The sequence below is a fragment of the Rhinolophus sinicus genome, linkage group LG07 (assembly GCF_036562045.2).
Source record: "Rhinolophus sinicus isolate RSC01 linkage group LG07, ASM3656204v1, whole genome shotgun sequence".
Lineage (NCBI taxonomy): Eukaryota > Metazoa > Chordata > Mammalia > Chiroptera > Rhinolophidae > Rhinolophus > Rhinolophus sinicus.
The window spans coordinates 97,472,444-97,497,959 of NC_133757.1; the positions used below are offsets into that span (position 1 = coordinate 97,472,444).

The 25,516-nt window shown below is 35.4% G+C and overlaps 1 protein-coding gene across 1 annotated transcript in view; it reads right to left on the reverse strand.

The window, feature by feature from the left end:
* MTMR9 (myotubularin related protein 9) overlaps positions 1 to 25,516 on the reverse strand; it is a 40,413-nt gene that overhangs the window by 10,360 nt on the left and 4,537 nt on the right. Inside the window, exons 2-8 of the mRNA XM_019733202.2 lie at positions 22,216 to 22,324; positions 18,084 to 18,209; positions 8,160 to 8,333; positions 6,386 to 6,603; positions 5,407 to 5,568; positions 2,048 to 2,189; positions 46 to 266 (exon numbers count right to left, since the gene is read on the reverse strand). Of these exons, the coding sequence (XP_019588761.1) occupies positions 46 to 266; positions 2,048 to 2,189; positions 5,407 to 5,568; positions 6,386 to 6,603; positions 8,160 to 8,333; positions 18,084 to 18,209; positions 22,216 to 22,324 (1,152 nt within the window). The remainder of the gene's footprint in view (positions 1 to 45; positions 267 to 2,047; positions 2,190 to 5,406; positions 5,569 to 6,385; positions 6,604 to 8,159; positions 8,334 to 18,083; positions 18,210 to 22,215; positions 22,325 to 25,516) is intronic.

Below are 25,516 nucleotides of genomic sequence, written 5' to 3' on the forward strand. Positions count from 1 at the left end.
GACCAAAACAACTTGAAATGGCCCCCGTGTGAGCAGTATACCCACCTTTCACTTTCATTGTTGCCCAGAAAGGTTCCAAATTGTGAGGCATAAGAGTGCTCAAAGAGCATGATGAGGAAATTCTCATTAAATTCAAAAGAACAAGGGAACTGACGAAGAATCTGCCACACACAGTCCAAGAAGAGAAGGAATACAGGTGACTCCCACTTCTGCTTACTATTACAATAGGCTGACTGTGCACAGCGCTGTTGGAACGGGTGACCAGCCTAGAGAAAAGATGGAAATGTGACAGTCATATCCTAGTGAGATCACAATGTAGCACATTCTATTAACGTTATTTCACATGGGCGCAATGAAACTCTTAGTAAATGGAACATCATATAATTTGGGTGGCTGCTATTTAGATGAATAATTTCTTGGTTTAAAACAGTTCCCAAATACTTAACAAGGCTGTGCAATTAAGACATCACCATAAGAACTGCAATTGTCCTTAGAATATCACGTGGAATAATAATGAACTTCAATAATGATAAACTTATAAAATAAATCTTTCTAGGTCTGTTTAATTTGGAGCAAAGTCAAAAAACAAGCTCTTCAGGTACAAAACAAAGGGCAGCGATCACCTTCTATCTATCCAAAGCATTGTAGGCTGTTGTGAGCTACATAAGCCTCACTACTAAATGGAGATAAATATGGGGCTCTCATAGACAAACTTTGTAAGGTCACTTCTGATATTAAATCTTTAAATTCCACATGGAAAAAAGTTACTGTCATGAAGAGATCTTTTATGAATACTACTACATTAGACATAAAGCTGTGCTTAGTTTCCCTCTTCTCCCAAAAAGAACTGGAAGAGTCTACTGATGAAACAAAATTTAAGAATCATTTGTCTCTCTGGCCCACCTAGAACCTGAGCACCAACCTTATTCCAAATCACACCCTTCTAGGTTTTTCACAGACCTGCTTTATCTTTGAGTCCTTATAGCACTTTATGTAACAAAGATAATGCCGTGACTATTTTCTAGTAGTTAATGGGGTTTTGATACCCATTAAAATGGTAATATATAAGTACATCATACTCATTTTTTTGTTTGCTATGTATCAAGAGGAATGTAGCTAAATAGATTTTCACTAAATATTTAGGATGGGCTGACTTAAACTGAGATAAAGTTCAGATGTCAGGCAGGGTAGACACGATACACACAACAGCATTAACATACAATAAATCGGAACTGTAACCAGAAGGGCCAAAAATGATTTTTCTCTAGAGACACTTCCACTTTCAAGATTTATCTAAACATTTGTTTTCAACCACAATTGTTTACTAAGTTACACAGCGTATATACGTTCATAAATTAATCTGTGACTTGGAGGATTTCAATATTCTGAGACCTTTATTTTAGTTGTCATTCAGCATTACGTGACAGCACTGTGTTGTGTCCTAGGAAGAAACAGATGAATTGGGCAACATTCCCTAACCTTAAATAAGTAAGTTTATTTGGGTCTAGTTCAGGAAACAAGGCAGAAAGAAAAAGGACCAATTTTATCTGTGAAGGAGATCCCAAAGATTTCATGGAAGCAGGCACAAGAAAGATTTTACCTGGCTGGGGAAGAGGATAGGATGGATCCAGACTAGAGCAAAAAGGCAGAAAGGCCTAAGAAGCACACGCCTTTGTAATTACAAGTCCCTATTTCCCGTCCCCCTTGTTTATGCATTTTATCTCTAAAAAGACTAAGCTGTGCAAGACAAGACTATGTTTTACATTCTTTGTATCCCCCTGTAGGTAACAAAGTACAGCTAACAAGAGTTTGCTGAGGCAAGGAAGTGCCAAATGAGCAATATAAGCAAAGAGAGATACAGAAATTGAGAGGCAGTAGAGATTACAAACATTTATTGGGAGGAAGATAAATTCATTGTCCTCCCCAAAATTAAACATACAATTTAAACAAATCAATCAAAATTTCACACATTCTATCGGCTCCCACAAACCAGGGTCACAACATCAATTATTAGCTGTTCCTCTGCACACAAAATAGCTTTTCTCACCTGTAGCCACTCTCTTTCTATCAGGGCCTCAAAACCACGGATGGTCCTGCTTCTTGGTTCCAAGATGATCTGGGCCAGGGAGGTAACCTGAAGTGTGGAATCAGTTCCTTCTGTTCCATGAATCAATATGGACGCTCCTTCCCTGATGGGAAAATTCAGGGTACAAATGGGATACTCCTGACAGTCAATCAACTCCGTTAATAATAAACATTTACTGAGTACAATATTCCAGTCTTACGTATTCTGCTCTGTTCGGTAGAGTTTAATCTAAATTAGGCATAGGAAGAGAGCTTCCTTTGGGTGAGTTCCAAATTTCACAAGGCAAGAACCCCTTTAAGATATGACAAATACAACAGAAACTTTTAGCTGAAAAATTCTCCCTTTACGAAACCGAAAAGCAGTCCTTATTACACACAGTAGGCACTTACCTTTTCTGCTTTAATAGTAGTGTTTCTCATCAAACCTAGAAACATACACTTAAAGTTATTTTTCCGTATCTCTCTGTTAAAGTTATTTTTCTGTATCTCTCTGTTAAAGTTATTTTTCCGTATCTCTCTGTTAAAGTTATTTTTCTGTATCTCTCTGACCTTGATTCCACCTTTTACCATTAGCTGACTATAAAGACACCTTCATAACTATAATGGATCTGGGAAACAAGTCCTGAACCACACTTTGAGAAACATGAAAACAGGAAGAAACATTAAAAAAAAAAAAAAAAAAAAAAGAAAAAAAAAAAATCCAGCATAAAACTGTCAATCTAGAAAGTCAGTGGCAATGATGCCATGATATTTAGGAGGTGTCTGAGACCCCATTATACTAAAAAGAGTGGGAGGAAACACCAAAAACTAAATTAACTACACCTCCCCTCCCCTTCTTCTACCTCTTCTATTGAAATGACAATGATGAAAATTTTGGAGAAAAGAAAAATAAGCTCACCATGTTCTCATAAGTTTCATGTTTAGTTACTACTGTTAATTCTTTTCCCATGTACATATATACTTTACATAGCTATAACATAGGGTAATTTCTTATTTTTTCCACTTTTATTATAAACACTTTCCTATGTTTCTATGTCATCTTTAGAAGTAGTGTTTATATAATTAGTGATTATATAATTTCCTATTAAGTGATCAACTACAATTTACTTAATCCTATAGCTGGAGAGTTAGGTTATTGCCAATTTTTGTTACCCTATAAATGATGTACTTAGCTTTTTGTCTTTTGCTGAATTATTTGAGAATTCTTCATTTGAAAGTAAGACTCCGATATTCCCTTATGGTTAGGTTAACAACCTCATTCTTAGCATGAAATCTAATGATTAGGCCGAAGGGTATGAGCAAATATTTTTAGGCTTCTGATGTACACAGGGTACCAGAAAATGTATACACATTTTAAGAAAGGAAAAAACTGTATTAAAATTACGCTGACGGTAACCACTTTGAGCACCTCTTATAATTGCAGAAGTCAAATGTGACTTGTATTCATTCGTCTTTTGTTATCAGTATATATTGAGTATTACAATTTTAGTACAGTTTTTTCCTTTCTTAAAATGTATGTACATTTTTTTGGCCCCCTCTATATATTCAGAATATGCATCTTAGTTATCTGTGGTATATTCTGAATTTAATTCAATTAATTTAAGGTTGATTTTTACATTTTGAGTAATTAATTATATGGGCAGATTTTTATGGCAGTGTTAAGTAGCTAATATATATCAGAAAAGGGAAACCAAACATGGCAAAATAAACGAAAACCTTCAGTTCTGAGTGTGGAAATCCCTGTCTGCTTAAGTGGCCAGCCCAAACTAAATGAAGGTAGAAATACCAAACACTATTCTGCACCTAGAGTTGCCTTGACCTTCATCATCTCGTTATTAGGCTGGAAACTTAGACAACATGATGATACGTGTCTATTATGATTCATGTTTCCTAAGAAACCAGAAGCCTCTGTACTTACCATGTAAAGGGAAATCTTTTAAACTTAGGTTAACATTAGAATCTCATCATCCTGTTTTATCAATTTCTCTGCCACAGAGCCTTGGTCTTTAACTCCCGTATTTTATTAGCTAAATGAGCTTTGCCTAAAATAAAGAACAGTGATAGCCTGGGAATGCTGACACCAAGAGTGTCTGCCCATTCTTGGTTCTGTCACTAACTTACCACATGATCTTAAGCAACCTATTCTATTATCAATTTCTCACTAACCATAAAAAATTACATCTATATTTCCTTAATTTGGAAGCATCAATAAAACAAATTAAATTCTCAAAGGAAAGTGCCATCTAACTATGTGGTAGCAATACTTGTACCTACCTATTGTTTCTGTGGGCATCCCCTTCTTAAAAAGGGCATGCTAAGCTTCTGTAACAATGTATACCAATCCTGCCTCTGTTCAAGTCTTCTGCCTCAAGTCTCGAGGATTAGCAACCTTCAACTAAGTGAATAAACTAAAATTACTTCATATACGTCACATCACTGTCATCAGGCTTTCTCAACTTAGATCCTGATAAAACTGCACCTATCAAGAGTTTGTAATAAAATATCTGAGAGATTAGAAAGGATCATTTTATTGTGTAACAAAATTACATGTTTCCCTTCATTGATATTTCAAAAGAAAGAAGGAAAGTTTGGCCCTCTGAGAAGAAATAAGAAAACTTCTTTTCTTTTTCATAGTTTAAGAAAAGGAAAGTTGGTAGATTAATAATTTAAGGATTTTATAGAAAAAATTGGTCCTTTAGTATTTAAAAAACTTGTGTCATCAGAGATGTGTATATGTGCATGGTTCACAATTCATTCAACATTGATTATCAATTAAATGTGAGACTAGGCACATACTTTATCGATAACCAAATGGCACTGACTATCTTATGTAGTAATTTATAAAATGATCTTAACAGAGGATATAGAATAGGCACAGACTTTAACATACAGGCATACCTTGTTTTATTGTGCTTCGCTTTATTGCACTTCACAGAGACGGCATTTTGTACAAATTGAAGGTAAGACCCCACCAGCAAAAAGATTACGACTTGCTGAAGGCTCCAATGATGGTTAGCATTTTTTAGCATAAAATATTTTTAAATTAAGGTATGTATATTGTTTGTTTAGACATAATGCTATTGCATACTTAATAGACTACGGTAAAGGTAAACATAACTTTTATATGTACTGGGAAACCAAAAAACTTATGTGACTCGCCTTATTGCGATACTCACTTTATTGCAGTATTCTGGAACCGAACCCACAGTATCTCTGAGGTATGCCTCTGAGGTATATGTTAATATGGAAATGTACGTCTGGATAAAAGCAAAGTCTAGTTAGCAGTGCATGTCTCATTATGATATGTTGATATCACTTTACCTGTCGATACACTGAGCTGCTAGACAGGCAGTTGTCAGAATCTCTTTGATGTGAGTCAGCCAGTTTGAGGCCTCCAATTTACTGAGCCATCGGTCCATGTTATGTGTTTGGTCATTACAAGCTTCCACAAGTTTGATTAAGCTCTCCTGAAGAATGTGATACCTTTCAAACACAAGGAAAAGAAAGACAAAATAGAACGATGAAGGAAGAAACCAAACCAAAAACTCAGCCTCCAATGTATCCAAAAGCAACAGTAGCTCAAAATATTGTAAAAATATTTACCTTGTTGTACAGTAACTTGAGGATTAAATGTTGAGAAACTCATATTTAAACATGACTGCAAAGATGCTTAAAATGCCTGTCATGGTAAACTGTTCCTCACCTGAATAGATTAAAGCTGAATTATCTGACTGGGGAGAGGGCCAGAGCTCTGCCATCTGCGATCCTCCTCCCGCAGAACCATCCAGTGCTGTCAGCAGCGGTGCCCAAAGCCAGCACAGACCCCATTGCTTTATTAGCCCCAACTCCCACCCAGCCACTCAGAGGCACTTACAAACCACTGATTGCAAGCATAAACAAGAGATGATACCGGTGGAGGAAAAAGGCTGTGAGAATAGGTGGGTAGGGGAGAAATTAAATCGCTAAGGCTTTTGACTTAGGGAAACATAATTATCCATACTATATCTGTTCAGGAAGTTTGGTGACCATTAATCTACAGGTAGAGGAACAGACTTTGTGGTGATGAAATTTCAGAGCTGACTCAGAGAAAGAGTGCTATTTGACTAAAACTCAACTGTGGGCATCCAAGATTAGTTTTCTGCTTATCTTACAAAACACACTGACAGGACATCCAATCAATTTTCGAGTCTAAGTTAAAGTGTAGGTTCATTTGAAAACTTGTGATTTTTGAACAGCTAAGGGCTCACCCAGTCTAATGAGCTTCAGATAAGAGTCCACCACTGTCTGTAGAATCGTTTACCTCTCAATGGACTTATGAATCCGCCTCCACTGAGGATAATGTGCTTCTTGTTCAAAGCCGCCTCCTTTGGCTCGAGCTTGCTGAGCCACATTGAGAGATCGGGTATCGATGATATAGCCTCGCTTTCCTGCCCTGAGGGTAGCATTTATCAGCTTCTCATCTTCTTTGCACCGTCTCCCATTTGTGCCAGTCAGTGGCTGACCACTTCGCATAATTACCTAGAAGCATAATACAGTTTAACATTTAATAGTAGCTGCTTTTCAAAATTTCCGAAAACAAATGAATTAGCTAGTTTAAGAGTATTTCAAAAACAACTTTGCGACACTTTGGAGATAGATTTGATCCTAAAGCAAAGACACATGTCTATGTATTGACAATAGTTAATAATTGTAAAACAAAAATAAGCCTTGTGCTTTTAAATGATTTTTCTTCCAACTACCTCACATAATAAATATATTACAGTTCCTCTTTAAGATCAAATCTTATAATTCCTTTAGTTAGTGAATTAATGATCCAGTCGATCTAGCCCTGTAATGACGATAATAATGGCCAATACACCAGTAAACTTTTGCTGCAACTACATAAACTTAGAGTTGGCAGGTTTTATCAAGAATTGTAAAGAAAAAGGCATCAATGGCAAAATAAAAAAGTTTATGAACTATTCTTGTTTTGGGAATAATTTTCCATACCTTGAAAGTGGCTAGTTATTGTTTATTGTCAGTGGCCCTCTTCCATCCTTTTCAGTATTCCAGGACTTAACCAAAGACCACCAAAGACCAAAGACCAAAGACCACTTTGTCTCCAAAGACCACCAACTATATATTTTGAAAGGTTTGCTTTTGAAACTTTTCTCAAGAAATCAATAACTATTATATTGATCTCTTCCCTGGTGAATGGTTTAAGAGTTATTTTAGCTTCACTCCATAGTATATAGTTATCTTAACTACCTTGAAATTTAGCATGATCAGAAAGGTCATCCAGAGGATGACAATGTCTAACGCTCAGATTGCGCTTACCATGGAAATGGACACAACAGTAACCCGGATGAACCTGAGTAAAAAGATTTACTACTGAGCAAGCAGGATATGTGACCTGATGCCAAAGGAGCAACTTTTCAGAAATCTTTTTATCTTAAACATCAATGTTTGACTTATTACCAGGGGAAATGGAAAATGGAAGATGGCTATACTTTATCCACTAATTTACTATTGGTCTCAAAATGTGAAGTAGTTTATTGACTGAGAGAAAATAAGAGGAGAGAAACAGATTTAGAAAATATTTAGGAAACAAATACACAATGAGCACTTGCCTATTCAATTCCTGACTTGTGTTTACTTAAGTTGTGACTAATGATATGTGTTACTCTTCTTCCTTTTGAAAATAAAAACATCTGCTCAATTTACCTTTCATAGGGAAATTTGGTGAGAATAATTAAAGTATCTTACCATTATTCTGGTCAGAGAAAATTTATTGTTCTGCCTAAGAGTGTTATTTTAAATATCCAATCAATGAACATTAGTTCTCACTGTACTCAGTCCTGAGGATAAACCTATCTGGGCTTTTCAAAGGTTGAGCAGCATCATGGAAAGAATTTAAAGTCATATCCCGATCACAGAAAGCAATCTACTCCTGATTTCCTAAAACTTAATGAAGGAAGTCCTGGCAGGAGAGACTAATCACTTCAATGAATAGGTACACGGAAAAAGGAAACATTTCTAAGAAAAGATCCTCAAACGAAGTATTTTGGTAGATCAAGCAGCAGTACCGTACTTACCATCCCGTTTTTTTTATGATAGTAGCTGAGTATTGGGAAGCGTCCTCCATGCCGAAATGTAGCTACCTTGCGAAGAGCTTCATCATCAATGGATTTGGGCACAATGACAATTGGCGGGTAAGAAGGGCAGACCGCAAATTCCTTATTTACATAGCTTAACCTCCATTCACTGGTCTGAAAAACACAAAATACTTCAAAGCTAAGCAAGTATCTCAATGTTACAAAATAATCTGAAAAATTTTAAAGGACCTTAGAGATCAACTTCCATACAATGAAGAAGCCATCTCAGGAATTTAATAGAATGATACCTAGACCATACTCAAACACGTCGAGAGAAAAGGAGCTCCATTCTTCAGTCAGCTTCCTGCAATACTAGGTATCCCTAGTTCCTAGAAAGTTCTTCCTTATATTGAGCAAAATTTGTTGCTCTATAACTTCCTCTATTGGCTTTTACTGTGATTTCACTACAAGTTCCCTATTTCACATGGCATCCTATCAAATATGTGAAAGACTGGTTTCTCCCTTAGCCTTCTATTCTACAAGTTAAATGTATTAAGTATACTCATGACTATCAGAACCAGCATCATCTCATTCATCCTTTTCTGGGTACCATTTACTTTGTTATTGGTACTCTTAAAGTATAGCAACAGGAAGACTACAATACTCCAGAAAATGCTGGACCAGAACAGATGAAAATAGTACTTCAAATCCCTTGTTCCTTTCTGTTACTTAAAAAAGGAGTAAAATGTAGAAAGCTGGTAACATTTTTCTTAAAAGAATAATAATAATACAAAGAAAGATATGAACATATGAGTCAGTGAAGTAATTTCTAAGTCGGTAAGCCAAGGATTAAAAGTATGCAATATAAAACTATCAAATGAGAACTTATTTCAAACATAAAAATGAAAACCACTTGAAGAAGGTAAAAAGGTTTTTACAGTAAAACAAATAAAATTATGTATATGTAAATTTCAATATGTTCTTCTAAATCAGAGTTGGCCTAACATACTGTCCATGGTTGCAGCACCAGGAGAATAAAACCGAAGTATGTTAGATATACTGTAGAACAAACGTACTTTTAAAAAAACACTGATATGATACAATATCATATTTTTAATTACATTTTTTTCACTTTTCATGTTACCAATTTTAAAAGGATAGTTTCTAAAAGATCCATTATATAAAAAAAGGAAATTACTTGTTTCCTGCTTACTCATTACCTAATTCCCTTTTCCCAGAGGCAACAATTTTCAACTTTTTTCACGCGCGCGTGTGTTTACCTCCACATTTCTAAAAAACATAACCATACTGTTACTTCTTGATTTCTCACTATTATGTATCATATACTGATTTCCTACTCAGGAGAATATGATCCTCCATTGATAGCAATGCCACTTCTGTCATATATTTTTATTTATTATTTATTTATTTTTCAATTATACTTGACATTCAATATTATTTTATATTAATTTCAGGTGTACAGCATAGTGGTTAGACATTTATATAATTTACAAAGTGATTCCCCCAATTCGTCTAGTATCCACCTGGTACTATACATAGTTATTAAAATATTATTGACTATATTCTCTATATTGTACTGTACACCCCTGTGACTAGGAGTATTTTGTAACTACCAATTTGTATTTCTGAATCCCCCTTTCTACTCAGCCCCTCCAATACTCCTCCCATCTGGCAACCATCAATTTGTTATCTGTATCTATGAGTATGTTTCTGTTTTGTTTCTTCATTGATTTTGTTCTTTGGATTCCACATTATAAATTAGATCATATGGTATTTGTTTTTCTCAGTCTGACTTATTTCACTTATGATAATACCCTCTAGGTCCATCCATGTTGTTGCAAATGATAAGATTACATTCTTTTTTTATGGCAAAGTAATATTCCATTGTATATTTGTGCCACCTCTTATTTATGCAGTTGTCTATTGATGGGCATTTCGGTTGCTTCCATATCTTGACTATTGTAAACGGCACTGCAGAAAACACATATCTTTTCGAATTAGTGTTTTGGATTTCTTCGGATAAATACCTAGAAGTGGCATTGCTGGGTCATAAGGTAGTTCTAGTTTTAATTTTTTGAGAAACCTCTGAACTCCCTAGTGGCTGCAACAATTTGCAGTCCCACCAACAGTACACAAGGGTTCCCTTTTCTCCACATCCTCTCCCAATAATTGTCATTTGTTGCTTTATTGTTGATAGCCATTCTGACAGGTGTTAGGTGATGTCTCACGTGGCTTTAATTTGCATTTATCTGATGATTCGTGATGTTGAGCATCTTTTCATGTCTGTTCAAGTCCTCTACCCAGTTTTTAATTGGATTGTTTGGGGTTTTTTGTTTGTTTGTTTGTTCGTTTTTTGGTGTTGACTTGTATGAGTTTTTATGAATTTGGATATTAACCCCTTATCGGCTATATTATTTGTGAATATCTTCTCCCATCCAGGAGGCTGTAATTTCGTTTTATTGATGGTTTCCTTGGCTGTGCATAAGCTTTTTAGTCCCATTTGTTTATTTTTTCTTTTGTTTCACTTGCCCAAGGAGATACATCAGAAAAAATATTACTAACAGCAATGTCCAAGAGTTTACTGCCTAGGTTTTCTTCTAGGAGTTTTATGGTTTTGGATCTTACATTTAAGTCTTTAATCCATTTTGAGTTTATTCTTGTATATGGATGGTGTAAGAAGGTGGTCTACTTTTATTTATTTATTTGTTATTTTTGCATGTGTCTATCCAGTTTTCCCAATACTATTTATCAAATAGATTTTTACCCCATTGCATAGCCTTGCCTCCTTTGTCATAGATTAATTAACCATATGGGCATGGTTTATTTCTGGGCTCTCTATTCTGTTCCATTGATCTACAGGTCTTTTTTTATGCCAGTACCATGCTGTTTCAATTACTATCGCCTTGTAATATAGTTTGATACCAGTATCAAGTAGCATGATACCTCCAATTATGTTCTTCTTTCTCAAGATTGCTGTGGCTATTTGGGGTCTTTTGTGGTTCCATATAAATTTTAGGATTATTTGTTGTAATTCTGTGAAAAATGCATTGGTATTTTGATAAGGATTGCATTGAATCTATAGATTGTTTTGGGTAGTACGGACATTTTAACAATGTTAATTCTTCCTATCCATGAACACAGTATATGCTTCCACTTATTTGTATCTTCTTCAATTTCTTTCTTCAGTGTCTTACAATTTTCTAAGTACAGTTTTTTGTTTTATTTTACCTCGGTTAAATTTGTTCTTAGGTATTTTTTTTTTTGATGCAAATATAAGTGGATTATTTTTATTTTTCTTCCTGATAGTTCATTATTGGTATATGAAAATGCAACCGGTTTGTGAATATTTATTTTGTACCCTGCTACTTTACTGAATTCACTTATCAGTTCTAATAGCTTTTGATGGAATCTTTAAGGTTCTCTCTATATGTAGTATCATATCATCTGCAAATAATAACAGTTTTAATTCTTCCTTTCCACTCAATATAGATGCCTTGATTTCTTGCCTGATTGCTGTGGCTAGGACTTCAAATATTATGTTGAATAAAAGTGGTGAGAGTGGACATCCATGTCTTGTTCTTGATCTTAAGGAAAACGCTTTTAGCTTTTCAACATTGAGTATGATGTTAGCAATGGGTTTGTCATATATGGCCTTTATTACATTGAGGTATGTTCCCTCTACTCCCACTTTGCTGAGAGTTTTTATCATAAATGGATACTGGATTTGGTCAAACACTTTTTCTGCATCTACTGATATGATCAAATGACTTTTATCTTTCATTTTGTTTATGTGGTATATCACATTAATTGATTGGCAACATTGAACCAACTTTGTATCCCAGGAACAAATCTCACTTGATCATGTGTATAATCTTTTTAATGTATTGCTGAATTCGGTTTGCTAATATTTTGCTGAGGATTTTTGAATCTATGTTCATCAGGGATATAGGCCTATAATTTTCTTTTTTTGTAATGTTTTTGTCTGGTTTTAGAATGGTAGTCAGGATAATGCTGGCCTTGTAAAATGGGCTTGGGAACCCTCCCTACACTTGAATTTTTTGGAGTAGTTTGAGAAGGATACGTGTTAATTCTTCTTTGAATGTTTGGTAAAATTCATCTGTGAAGCCATCTGGTCCAGGACTTTTGTTTGTTGGGAGTTTTTTTTGATTACTGATTCCATTTTGTTAGTAGTAATCAGTCTGTTCAGATTTTGTTTCTTCTTGATTCAGTCTTAGAAGATTGTATATTTCTGGGAATTTATCCATTTCTTCCAGATTGTTCAATTTTTTGGCACATAACTGCTCATAGTATTTTCTTATAATCCTTTGTATTTGTGTGGTGTCAGTTATCACTTCTCTTTCATTTGGGGTTTTATTTATTTGGGTCCCCTCTCTTTTTTTTTTCCTTGATGAGTTGGGCTAAAGGTTTTTGAATTTTGTTTACCTTTTCAAAAAACCCTCTCTTGGTTTCATTGATCTTTTGTATTATTCTTTTAGATTCTATTTCATTTATTTCAGCTCTGATCTTTATTATTTCCTTCCTTGTACTCACTTTGGGCTTCGTTTGCTGTTCTTTTTCTACTTCTTTTGGGTGTAAGGTTAGATTTTTTGAGATTTTTCTTGTTTCTTGAGGTAGGCCTGTATTGCTAAGAATTTCCTTCTTAGAACTGCTTTCACTGTGTCCCATAGATTTTGGGCCATTGTGTTTTCATTTTCCTTTAGTCTCAAGGTATCTTTTGATGTCTTCCTTCATCCCATTGTTGACCCCTTCATTGTTTAGTAGCATGTTATTTAGCCTCCATTTGTTTGTGTGTTTTTCAGTTCTCTTCTTGTAATTGATTTCTAGTTTCATACCATGTGGTCAGAGAAGATTCTTGATATGATTTCAGTCTTCTTAAATTTATTTAGACTTGTTTTGTGGCCTAACATGTGGTGTGTCTTAGAAAATGTTCCATGTGGGGCTGGCCTGGTGGCTCAGGTGGTTGGAGAGCCGAGCTCCCAACGCCAAGGTCACTGATTTGATTCCCACATTAGCCAGTGAACTGTGCCCTCTATAGCTAAGATTGTGAACAGTGGCTCTCCCTGGAGCTGTACTGCCAGGAGTGGCCAGTGGCCAGCGTGAGTGGCCGGCAGCCATCTTGAGCAGTCATGGGCTGCTGTGTGCTACCAGGAGTGGCTGGTGGCCAGCGTGAGTGGCCAGCAGCCATCATGAGCTGCCGTGGGCTGCTGTGTGCTGCATGGGCTACCGTGTGCTGCCATGAGCAGCCAGTGTCCAGTGCGAGTGGCCGGCAACCAGCATGAGCGGCTGTAGACTGCTTTGTGCTACATGGGCTACCGTGTGCTGCCATGAGCGGCCAGTGGCCAGCGCGAGTGGCCGGCAGCCAGTGTGAGTAGATGACAGCCGGCGAGAGCTGCTGTGAGCGGCCAACTGACAACACACAACCAACTGCCTCAGCCTCAGCCCGGGGGAGCGCAAGGCTCATCATACCAGCATCGTCCAGGGAGCTGTGTCCTACACAACTAGATTGAGAAACAACGGCTTGAACCGGAGAGGGGCGGGGAGGTGGAAGAAGGGGGGGAAAAGAAAATGTTTCATGTGCACTTGAAAACAACGTATGTATATTCCACTGCTTTGGGGTGAAATGCTCTAAAAATACCAATTAAATCCATCTGGTCTAATGTGTCATTTGAGGCCACTGTTTCCTTGCTGATTTTCTGTCTGGAAGATCTATCCATTGATGTCAATGGGGTGTTAAAGTTCCCTTCTATGACTGCCTTACTGTTGATCTCTCCTTTTATGTCCATCAATATTTGCTTTATATATTTAGGTGTTCCTATGCTGGGTATATAAGTATTTACAAGGGTTATATCCTCTTGTTGGATTGATCCCTTTATCATTATGAAGTGTCCTTCTTTGTCTCTTATTATAGCCTTTGCTTTAAAGTCTGTTTTGTTTGATAAAAAGACTTTAAAGCAAAGGCTATAATAAGAGACAAAACCCCAGCTTTTTTATTCATTTCTGTTCACATGGAATATTCTTTCCCATCCCTTTAGTTTTAGTCTGTGTGTGGGTCTCTTGTAGAAAGCCTATGTATGGGTCTTGTTTTCTTATCCATTAAGTTACCCTATGTCTTTTGATTGGAGAATTTAATCCATTTACATTTAAAGCAGTTATTGATAGGCATGTAGTGTGTATCAGTGTTCGTTGACAGTTTGACTCTGATGTGTCTAGGAATCGTTTCTTCATATTTATCCTGTTAATGTCTTGCTGAGCTTTTAAAATTTATATCATTCACCAAATTTGGAAAGTTTTTGAACATTATTTCTTTAAATATTTCTTCTATCTTATTCTCTCTGTTCTTTTCCTGTAGGTCTCCAATTACACATACTGGTGGTGCAAAAAAAATGTATACACATGACTTGTACTCATCTTTTGGTATCAGTACATATCGAATATTACAATTTTCATACAGTTTTTTCCTTTCTTAAAATGTATATACATTTTTTTGGCACCCTCTGTACACTAGGCATTCTGCTATTGTCCCACAGGTCCGAGGCTCTGTTTATTCTTCTATAATTTCTCCCTTTCCCCTTCTTTCTACTGAATAATTTCTACTGCTCTAATTTCAAGTTCACTGATTCTGTTCATTGTCATCTACTCTCTACTATTTAGCCCATCCAGTGAATTTTTTATTTCAGATATAATTTTCAAAAAGTTCTAAGAGTTCCACTTGATTCTTTTTAATATTTTCTATTTCTTTGTTGAGATTTTTTTTTTTTTTCATTTTAAGCATATTTTCCTTTATGGAAAGTTGGGCAGTTTTAATAGCTGCTTTAAAGTTCTTACGTGATAATTTGAACATCTGAGTCATCTTGATGTTGGTACTTACTGATTGTCTTTTTTCTTGAGAATGGGTCACAATATCCTGGCTGAATTTTGGATTGTATCCTAGCCATTGTGAATGTTATGTTATAGAAACTCTGCATTCTATTACATTTCTTTGAAGAGCATTAATGTTTCTGTTTTAGCAGGCAGTTAACGAAGTTAGACTTAAACAGCAAACTCTGTAACACATGAGGTGCATGGCAGCTCAGATCTTAGTTCTGACTGCTCTCAGTCTAATCCATGTAAGCATGTTCAAGAGTCAGCCATAACGTCAGGGTTATATACAGAATCAAGGTTCCCCTTCTCTGGCTTCCTGGTTGCTGCAGCAGACCCTTCCCCTGTTTCCTTCCACTAGAGAGAAAGCGGGCTTTCTATTGGAATGTTAGCTGTTCCCTACAGCTGTGCCACTGACCTCAGGACAAGGCCCCCAAAACAGGAAACTCATATGCCATTTACTTTCTCTAAGTTTTGACTCCCCTCCAAAATATGCTGCTTTCTTTTCACTTACCAGGGCTTTCAAGTAGTAGATTTTTGTATTTTATTCATAGTTTGTCATTGATATCAGTAGGAGGGCTGGTCTGAGAGGAGCTACTCCCCTATTACCAGAAGCAGAACCTTATCATCATCTTTTTTTGTACATAATTTCTAAAGTGGTAGATTGGGAGAGTACAGATGTACTGTACATGTGTATTTCAGCAAAGTATCTGTAATAATCTTTCATGATATCTTAGGATAAAAGCATGTTAAAAGTGGAAGGAACTTTAGACATTATTTTGTATATATGGAAATTTGTATACTGCCTATTCACTTCTGATATGCAGTGAGCGGGTCACCAACTCCAAAGTCAAGCAGCCAACAACATATCTGGGATACAACACAAGATATCTTCATAGCTAGCTTTAGTCCTCTTTCCTCTCAATACCACACGTCTCCTTTGGACATAATAGGTAAGTGGGGACTGGCTGATATTATAATGAAAGAGTTTTTCAGAAGGTCAAAAACCTTACTCAAAGAATACTGATCAACAGATGTCTATCTGGCAGAGGATTTCTAATGATATATAGAAGGCCTTATTGTCCTTTTGTCCTATTCTGCATAAATACACACATTCCTACATTCAGTCACTCAGCAGATACTTACTTCTTGCTTCTCACGTGCTAGGAATACAGGCGGGAACAAGAATGACATGATTCCTGCCCTTGTGAAGTTTATATTCTAGCAGCTCATATTCTAGCCCAAGAGGGAGGCAATGAACAAACAATGAGTAAGACACTTTCTGTTGACCCTCTTCTACTTGAGACTCACTCTTCCTTTGGCTTTTTCCTCCACTCACCCCTTAAATGGTTCGATCCTTGCCCCCCTTCTCATTTTAGATGCTTCCCCTAGGCAATTTCACCTTCTCCCTATGGTTTCCACAACATATTTGTTGATTACTCTGTTTTTCATTTTTAACATAGACCTCTCAAATAAGCTCTAAACTATTTCTTACAAATATTTGTCGACATGTACCATACCGACTCTTTGAATCTGCCATCTTCAAAGCTGAACTCAATTCATTCCCTGTCAAATACATTTCTCTTTCTGTCTTTACCATTCTCAGTGGTATCATCTTAAATGCCACTGCCTGTTTCACTTCTCATATGCAGTGAGCGGGTCACCAACTCCATTAATTCTATTTCCTGAATCTATCTGCACTATAATCTCCTTGCTATTGATCCAACCATCTTCTTTACATTTTTTTCAGGAGCCTCTTAAGCAGTTTCTCAGCATTTTGCATCAGAATTGATTTTCTATAACACAAATCTAATAATGTCATTCTCTTGTACCTTGTGGATACTTCTGCTAGCACTTAATTTATTGTACTCGATTACTTAGATAATTATTAGACTTTGAACAAGTAGAAGGAAGGGACCATGCTTTGCTCATCTTAAATTTCTATAATCTAGCAATCATAAGTTAATATCTTAAATTAAGGCATTAAAGACATTCTTATTAAATCTATGAAATATGAAATTTTGCAGGAAAATATTACAGAAATTCAGATATTCAAGTTGCTTAAATAATTAGCTAAACTGAAAAGGAAATTCCAATTAGGAAAAAAGAATTGAATCTAAGTAAAAATAAATAAATAAATAAAATAACCAAAATGTAGGGAGGATCCCTTAACACATTCTGACCGCCACTTTCTACTTAGGAAATAACTAAGGATTCTTCTAAGGTAGCTGTTAGGTGGTAGTTAATTGATACAAGAGAAAAGTGTCATGCATTTGATGTTTGCTAAGCAGTTTTTAATGCAATAAGGACACAATGTAAATACAGATAGTTACCCACAAAATACAGAAAAATGCTCCATACCTAAGCATGTAAAATTGGCCTTCCTTTCTTGCTTTGCTGCTGTGGACATCTCTGTTCTTTAAATACATGGTATTCTGGTCCCTACTTCTTGATCCCCTCGGGACCCATTTACAGAGATATGATGGAAGAAGAAAGAATGGGAGAGAAAACCTGGTTCTAGTCACCTGGTCTTAGTAACCCAAATTATAAAAATACAAAAATTATCCCACAGAAACAAATGTGGTATTTATTTCTCTAGTGCTATCTTAGGTACACAATGGGTTCAACAGTTTTTTGGGATGGCTCAGACCTAACTACTACATATAAAGTTGTTTCTACGGAAATGCTTTTAAAACACCCAACAATTAACTCAAAACATGTCAGAATTATCTTTATGAAGATCTTTATGTTTTATCAATAGCATTTGCAAAATTTTTAAAAGTAACATTTAGAATACTGTAAATCCACTAGAAGAAAAAAATCACTTGAGCTGCAGCACTGAGAACAAATTATGCAAATGTCTGAATAGCAGAGGCTGTAGCACTAATAGCTAACAGATACTTCTTTTAGGCATGAATAAGTCAAATGCATCTTATTACTCATCAAAAGGAAGTGATCATTTTCACAAGTAAAGGAAGGCGTTGGGTTATTTCTCATTACCCATAGTTCCCTCAAGTTACTCACAGCTGAAGAGTAGAGTTCAAACTCTTGCTCAGGAAGGAAAGAATGCCAGCCATCTTCTATCACTTCAAACATGGGCCGGTAAAAGAAAGGGTACATCAGAGTGATGGAGTCCAGGGTAGACAGTGCCTGGGGCGGGGGAAAGGAAATAAAGAGAGGAAAAGGGAATATACCACAACTTGAAACATTTAACTGTCAAATTGGTATTAAACAAATATGACCTAATAATGATAGGCACCTAATACATTTCTCTAACACTGTATTTATCACAAGATACAACTATAGCTCATTGAGGCTAATTTCCATGTTTTCAGCATCTAACAAGGTATCTGGCAGATAACAAACACTCAGCATTTGCTATGAACAAAAGAATAAAAAATCGTGCATACCTAGGAGAAAAATGAAATGACTCCTTCTTGACATCATTTAATAAAGCCTAATAAAAAGGTCCAAATATTTTGGGGGATCAGAGAACAGACAGATTTTGGTTAGTCAGAAAGGCCTTGGCTCAAAAGCCAATTATCAACTAAATAAACATATGTAAATTACTTTTAAAAATCAGCATCTGTTAGTAATTGTAAAATAGGTGACATAGCTTAGTAGCCAAAGAGTCAAACTGGAGTCAGACTGCTAGATTCAAATTCGATTCCAGTGCAGTAGTGGTTAAGTAGTATAACCACTCCATGTCTCAGTTTCCTCAGCTGTCAAATGGGGGAAATAACAGTACCTACCTCACAGAGCTGTTGGGAGCATTATGAGAGAGAATATGTGTAAGAGACCTAGAACAGTGCCTGGCACATAATGAACACTAAAATAATTTTACCTATGACATGGCCCACATATTATATACTCCACGTATACTCCATCAGTGTTCACTTCCTCCCTTCCTAGAGTGTTATGCCATTTGGTCACATATCATCATATGATACACTGACCCATTTTCAAGCTGGGGCAATAACTCTGTGGTACCCCCATGAGCTTTTATTCATCTGGAGCACTTGAATTCTGGGTGACAACACCAGGAAACCTGACTAGAGGGGAGGAATAGTTCATCCTCCATTAAGCGGCAGTTTCATCGTTCTGACAGAGGAGTTATGGAATGCATTTCTATGGCTGGACAAAAGGGCACCAAAATCAGTCAGCATAATTCAACCTGCAGTAATTATAGAGATGTTCACCTGGAGCGGTGAGGGGCCCAACATCATGTTAACACCCCAAAACTCTCAGCATGAAGCTACCTCCTTGTAGGTCACAAAAAGATCACACTCACAAAAGGATGGGCCCATGACTTATTAAAAAATAGACAAAACTTGTAGTTCAGCAGTTTCACAAAAACATCTCCATCCAAAGTTATTCTTCTCTCTGTCCATAAGTCACGAAGCATTCCCCCCAATGCTCATAAAACAGAAAATATGGAGAAACATGGCTATATAATCCATTATCCACTTATATCGTCTTTGGTTGCCAATCACACCAAACAGAAGCAGAAAGGCCAGTGTTCACGAATGATTTGACAAGAGTTGTCATTGGTCAGTACAAACAATTTATTTGTTTGTTTGTTTATAAGATATTCTTTGCACTATTTAAAACAATTTTTTAGCTTTACTGATGTATAATTGACAAAACTGTAAAACAAAGTGTACAATATGATGATTTCATTGTGAAAGGATTCCCCCCATTAACACATCCATCACCTCACATATTTACTTTCTGTTGTTTTTGAGAACATTTAAGTTCTAGTCTCTTAGCAAATTGTAATTATATAATATAGTATCATCAAGTAGAGTCAGCATGTTATACATTATATCCACAGACCTTATTCATCTTATAGCTGCAAGTTTTACCAACTTCTCCCTATTCTCCCACCCCCAACCCTGGCAACTTTTCTACTGTTTCTATGAGTTTGACATTATTTTAGATTCCACATATAAATGATACCATGCAATATTTGTCTTTCTCTGTCTGGCTTATTTCACTTAGCATAATACCCTCCAGGTTCATCCATGTTGTCACAAATGGCAAGATTGTTTTCTTTTTTAAGGCTGAATAATAATAATAATCACACACACACACCCCCCTCACATTTTCTTTATCCATTCATCCATCAACACTTAGATTGTTCCCATACCTTGGCTATTATGAATAATGCTGCAGTGAACACGCAAGTACAGATATCTCTTTGAGATAATGATTTTGTTTCCTTTGGCTATATACCCAGAAGTAAGATTGCTGGATGATATGGTAGCTCTATTTTCACTTTCTTGAGGAAAATCCATACTGTTTTCCATTGTGGCTGGTACAGCCATTGTTTTAAATGCAAGTCAGCAATCACTCTGACAGGCAATAAGCACTCATACTTTGACTTGTCATGATTACATGCTATGTCACTAGAGAGAGGATTTTTCCTGTAAACACATTAAGAACTGAAAACATTTCAACCCCAAAAGCAGTTGAAACTATAAGAAAAAAGCTTCATCAGACTTCCTGTTATAATTTAGGAAACTGAGCACTTGCCAGTTATTCTTCCAATGAGATTCTATTAGCAGAATATATTTGGGATACAAACTCTTGATTACAATGAATAGCTCAACCATGCTATATAAGAATTTTACTTATTACTCCCAAATTATGTGAAGATATATGGGGGGAAGGGGAATTGGATGCCAGAAAAAGCCTAGAGGTCAACTTCACTATGTATATGTACTAAGCTGTAAAAACAATCAAGAAAGCATTCACTTTCTGAAGTCAAATTATGACAATGGCTCATAATATACAGCTTCTTTTCAGCCATAAGGACTATGTAATCAATCAGTTTCTAAAGAGCTTTAGATAATATCTACAGCCAAGTAAATAACTGATTCATGCCAACAACGCTAAGTGGATGCAATCAGAAAGTGGAACAATATGCTTTGCCCTATTTCTTCATCACTATGCTTCACTATGGGCAACTTCACTAACACCCACCAACCAGCTCTCTTACAAGTTATAAAAGGGACAAGAAGAAAAATATAGACAGGTCAATGAAAATCCAGTCCCACAACTGAGAAAACCACATGCTAACTGAAGTGGGTCAGTAGCATTTCCCTGCCCACATAACAGGATAGTATTTCAATTTAACAGACTAGAAGACTTGCACTTCTCACTCATGGTAGCAAATTTGGCTAAATCAACATTACTGTGTTACTTCCAAATGACAGATATGTAAGACAGCTCATCTTCTCATTTCCTTAAGTAAAATTCAGCAAAGGCAGAAAGAAAAAATGTTGCATGCCGATTTTCTCAGTACCACAACAGTTGTTCCTTTATTTCGCTATTCTTGTTTAAAACCAAACAAAATCCCAGTTACAGATTTTTAAGGCTTTCTGCCCCCTTTTAATAATTAAGCCAATAGCATTTGTTTTGGAACACAAAGCCCAGATTAGTCACTCAAAGACAGAAACGAAACAAAACAAAACAGTGTATCTCTATAATTGTCTAGAAAATACTGTAAACATAAAGTTAATTGCTGTAATTTAGAGGCCATGATTTAAAATAAGGCAATTTAAAATTTGAGTGTGTACCAAAATAGTTGGTTAGAATGGGGAAGAAAACAGTGTGAGGTCTTCAATTTAAATATTAAATTATCCAAGTAAGATTTCTGTTATTTATAATCTGAACAGATATTCAATAATTTTTTCTACAAATATAAAACAAATACATCTTGTCTTAAGCAAAGCTGATATGTGAAAATTCAGATTAATAATAATAAAAACAAACACAAGACTATAATCATTGGTGATATTTACTTGCTTTATAAAAGAAATAACTTTTTAAAAAAGTCTTACCATATTTACATATACAGTGGGATATTATCTAGCCTTAAAAGGGAAGGATATCCATCCTGTCACATGCTACATACAGTACAGATGAACTTGGAAGAATAAGTAACACTAAATACTGCTATACGTCTGTAAAATCCTATTACATTCCTATAAAATGAATCGGGGTGAGGCTTTTCCTATCAGTCTTCAATATTTGAGTCACAGAGCTTGACCAAATATCTAACAAAGAAACATATGAGCTACATTGAGTCAGAATATAAGGCTCTTTTTTATTACTATTTATTTTCATCAAATTTTGCTTCCAAAATACTTACCTCAATGGAACTGGCTATATTCAAACATTCCTCCATTCCAGGAATATCCAACTGAATTATTCGAAAATCTTTACATTTTACGATGATGGTACCCAGTGGTCCCACAAATCTGTAAAAAATTATAAATTATACTTAGGTACATACACATATATATTTCTAACTTTAAGCATATGATTATTTATTTGAAAAGAGAATGTAAATATAATCACCATCTATATTCAACTTCGCAATTAGTCTGATTAAGGAAGAGTAAAGCCTGAATCATAAAAAATGTGAGCCATAAATTATTTAAAATACAGGCTAATTAATTTAACAGAGATTATTTGGGGCCTTCAAAGAATAGCAAAAAATGATTTGTAATGTATTAAGTGTTTGTATAGAGATATTTCTGAAGCATAGGAAAATGGTTCATTTGAGATTTTACTTACTCCCAAGCTTGTAGCAGTTGATTTTAAATGTAACTATTTTTCGGTCTTTAAAAACTATTAACTTGCAATATCTATTCTAAATCAATACCATATCCAATCATAAATTTTGTATCAGTAAGTTTACAAATTTTGTACAAATTTAATTTTGTCTTAGATGGGATTTTAAAATAAAAATTAGTATTACTATAACAGTAGTTTATAACTACATTTTTTTGTTTTCTACATGATTTAACAGGTTAATACACCTAAAGAGAAAAATACAATTACTAGTATAAAAGCTAATATTCCTGTATTACTGTAGCTTTGGTTTGTAACTCCAAATTTTGTTTTCTACACAGTTAAGAGACTAATGCATTACAGGAATTATTAGTTTATGTTTGGGGGCACACAATATATAAAGATGTAATTTTGTGACATTACCAATTGAAAGGGTGGGAATGGAACTGTAAAGGAGCAGAGTTTTTGTGTATTTTGAAGTTAAGCTGGTATAAATTCACATTAGAGTGTTAGAACTTTAGAATGTTAAATGGAATTCCCACCGTAATCACAAAGACAATAGCAATAGAATATACCCAAAAGTAAATGATGAAGGAATTTAAACATTTCTCTACAAAAAATCAGCCATATACAAAAGAAGATAGTAATTCAGGAAATGAGGGACAAAAAAGCTAAGGCATAGAGAAAACAAATAGCACAATAACAGAAGTCCCTCCTTAACAATACAGTAAGTCCTCACTTAAAGTCATCGATAGGTTTTGTGACTTTAAACGAAATGATGTGTAATGAAACCAATTTTGTCATAAGCTAATTGATATAAACAAGAGTTAAGTTCCTAAGGCATCTTTAAATGTAAATGGCTTAAACTCTACAATCAAGAGACAAAGATTGGCAGAATAGGTAAGAACACACGATCCAAATATATGCTGTATTACAAGAGGCTCAGTTGAGATCCAAAGACACAAACAGGTTGAAGGTGAAAGGGTAGAAGAAGATATTCCATGCAAATAGTAACCAAAGGACAGCAGGGGAGGCTATACTAATATCAGACAAAATAGACTTTGATCAAAAACAATGAAAAGAAAAAGAAGGACACTCTATATTAATAAAAGGTTCAACACAGCAAGAAGATATAACAAATATAAACATTTACACACCTAATGACGATCAAAATATATGAAGCAAAAACTGACAGAGTTGAAGGGAGAAATAGATAGTCTAAAATAATAGTTGGAGACTTGAATACCCCACTCATAATAATGGGTAGAACAACTAGACAGAAAGATAAGTAAGGAAATAGAGGACTTAAACAACACCACATGAAATACATAGACATATACATGCTACCCAACAACAAAACACATTCTTCTCAAGTGCACATGGGACATTTTCTAGGATAGACCATATATGTTAGGCTCAAATCAAGTCTCAATAGATTTAAAAAGATAGATATCACACAAGGTACAGGCATACCTCAGAGATGATACAGATTTGGTTCCAGACCATGGTGATAAAGCAAGTATTGCAATAAGGCGAGTGGTAATCTTTTTGTTGGTGGAGGGTCTTGATTTCAATTTGTAAAAAAATGCAACTGTAAAGCGCAATAAAACGAGGTTTGCATGTATCTTCTCTGACTACATGGGATGAAGTTAGAAATCAATAACAAAAGGAAAATTGGAAAATTCACAAGCTGTGAAAATTAGACACTTTTAAACAACCAATGGATCAAAGAAGAAATGACAAGAAAAGTTAGAAAATACTTAGAGACAAATGAAAACAAAACTACAACATTATAAAACTTACGGGACACAGCAAAAGCTGTATATATTATATATAAACATATATAAATCCATTTGATAAATGATAAATCAGTCAAAGATGGGTTGTTAGATGACAGTTTAGTAAAACAGACTTGCTAGATGGAGGAAAAATAAAGTTGGATTCTTATCACACAAAGGTAGAATCCAAACAATTAAGGACCTAAAAAATGAAGGCTAAAACTATAAAGCTAATATGAAAGAAAATGTAAGAGAGTATCTGGTGATCTTGGGATAAGGAAGGACTTCTTAAATAAGACTTACAAACACAAAACATAAGTAAAAAATTAACATTTTGCATTAAAGGTAAGGACTTCTGTTCAACAAAGGACACCACAGGAAAGTTAACACATAGGTGAGAGACTAGGTAAAGACATTTCTAATGTCTAAGTAAAGAATTAATATCTAGAGCGTATACAAGGAATTGGTACAAATCAACACAAGAAAGACAACAAACTCCGTTTTAAAAAGTGGGCCAAGGAAATTCATAGGACATTCACAGAAAGGAAAAAAAATTTAACTGAATTGCTAACAAGTATATAAAGAAATACTTACACTCACCAGTAATTAGAGACATACGAGGTCTGACAATTAAGTTCGCGAACTCATTCTAGACGTGCTATATACGTCATTGCTGAATATCACTATGGCCACCTTTGAAGTACTCCTCTTGGGAAGCTATGCACTGATGCCAGCACCTAGTCCACCCTTCAAAGCAATTTTGGAACTCTTTTTCTGGAATGGCCATCAGAGCTGTTGTCGTATTACCCTTGATGTCCTGAATGTCATCAAAATGTCTTCCTTTCAATATTTCCTTTATCTTCAGGTAAAGAAAGAAGTCATTGGGGAACAGATCAAGTGAGTAGGGAGGCTGTTCCAATACAGTTATTTGTTGAATGGCTAGAAACTCCCTCACAGACAGTGCCATGTGAGCTGGCGCATTGTTGTGATATAAGGGCCATGAATTGTTGGCAAAAAGTTCAGGTCGTCTAACGTTTTCATGCAGCCCTTTCAGCACTTGCAAATAATAAATTTGGTTAACTATTTGTCCAGTTGGTA